Below are 1,306 nucleotides of genomic sequence, written 5' to 3' on the forward strand. Positions count from 1 at the left end.
CAGGGTTTAGGGCTGTTGTACATAGGGTCGCTATGAGTTGCAAGCGTTTCAATGGCACATAACAACAACAACATGGCACTAGGGATATTATAGTGCATGTCAGCTGGATCTTGGCTGAAAGCAGAGAGTACCAGAGGAAAGTCTCTCTGTGTTTCATTGACTATGCAAAGGCATTTGACTGTGTGTATCACAACAAACTGTGGCTGACTCTGAGAAGAATGGGAATCAAAGAACACTTGATTGTGCTAATGTGAAACCTGTACTTGGACCAGGAGGCATTGTTTATCATTGGGAGAGTCAGTTGTTGGAGACCTCTCCAATGTCCTGAAGAGGGATGATGTCAGCTTAAAGGCCATGGTCTTTCCAATTACTTGCTATGCATCTGAGAGCTAGACAGCAAATAAGGATGATAGAAGAATTGATTTCTTTGAGTTATGATATGAGAGAAGAGTTCTGAACCTCCCATGGACTGCCAAAAAAACCCCCGACAGATCTCAGAGAAAGTGCAGCCAGAGTGTTCCTTGGAGGCAAGGTCAGTAAAGCTTTGCCTCACATCCTTTGGGTTGTTAGGAGAGGCTACTCCATAGAAAAGAACGTTATGCTTGGGAAGGTCAGTGAAAGAGAGGAAGACCCTTAACAAGATGGATTGATACAGTGACTGGAGCAATTGGCATGCATTAGGAATGATTAATATGTACAGGATAGGATGAAAAGAAGGATGCATAGATAGAGGGAAGAAAGGAAAAATCAGGGCACTAATTCATAATGTATATGATTTACATTTTGTTCAAGTGATGTTTTAGAGAACCACATGTTGACTTACTATATGTTCTATTTTGTTTTAGGATTTGTTTGGTGTAAGCATGGTTGTTCCTTTATTAAGCCTTCATGTCAAGTCTCTTGGAGCAAGCCCCACAGTTGCTGGAATAGTAGGTAAGAGGTTGATCTTGCTTATTTTCAGAGCACTGAATTTTATGTTGCCTACACGTGAGATCCTAAAATCAAGTCAGACTTACAAGTAAATACTAGCCAAAACAAATTGAGATATGAGGTAACATGAGTGTTTAAAATATTTTAAAACACTCTTCTGGAGAACAGTAACTTATTTGGTCCTGGGGTACCTCAGTTCAGGAGTTAATAATGTTTGAGTATGACCCTGAGGTCCACACCGCTGATCACATAAGGAACGAACTCCTTCCAGGAGCTGGTTGTGAATGTTAATGGGTGAGTGTGAACTCCTCCCTGTGTGAACCTAAAATCTAATGTGCTATACCAGAGAAATGTTGTTGTTGTTGTTGTTGTTGTT

At 40.7% G+C, this 1,306-nt stretch overlaps 1 protein-coding gene across 1 annotated transcript in view; it reads left to right on the forward strand.

Moving 5' to 3' along the window:
• Window positions 1-1,306, forward strand: part of MFSD9 (major facilitator superfamily domain containing 9) — a 33,541-nt gene that overhangs the window by 5,641 nt on the left and 26,594 nt on the right. Inside the window, exon 2 of the mRNA XM_006884546.1 lies at window positions 846-933. Within this exon, the coding sequence (XP_006884608.1) occupies window positions 864-933 (70 nt within the window). The 5' untranslated portion in view covers window positions 846-863. The remainder of the gene's footprint in view (window positions 1-845; window positions 934-1,306) is intronic.

The sequence above is a fragment of the Elephantulus edwardii genome, unplaced genomic scaffold, assembly GCF_000299155.1.
Source record: "Elephantulus edwardii isolate Elephantulus edwardi_28Jun2011 unplaced genomic scaffold, EleEdw1.0 scaffold00036, whole genome shotgun sequence".
Lineage (NCBI taxonomy): Eukaryota > Metazoa > Chordata > Mammalia > Macroscelidea > Macroscelididae > Elephantulus > Elephantulus edwardii.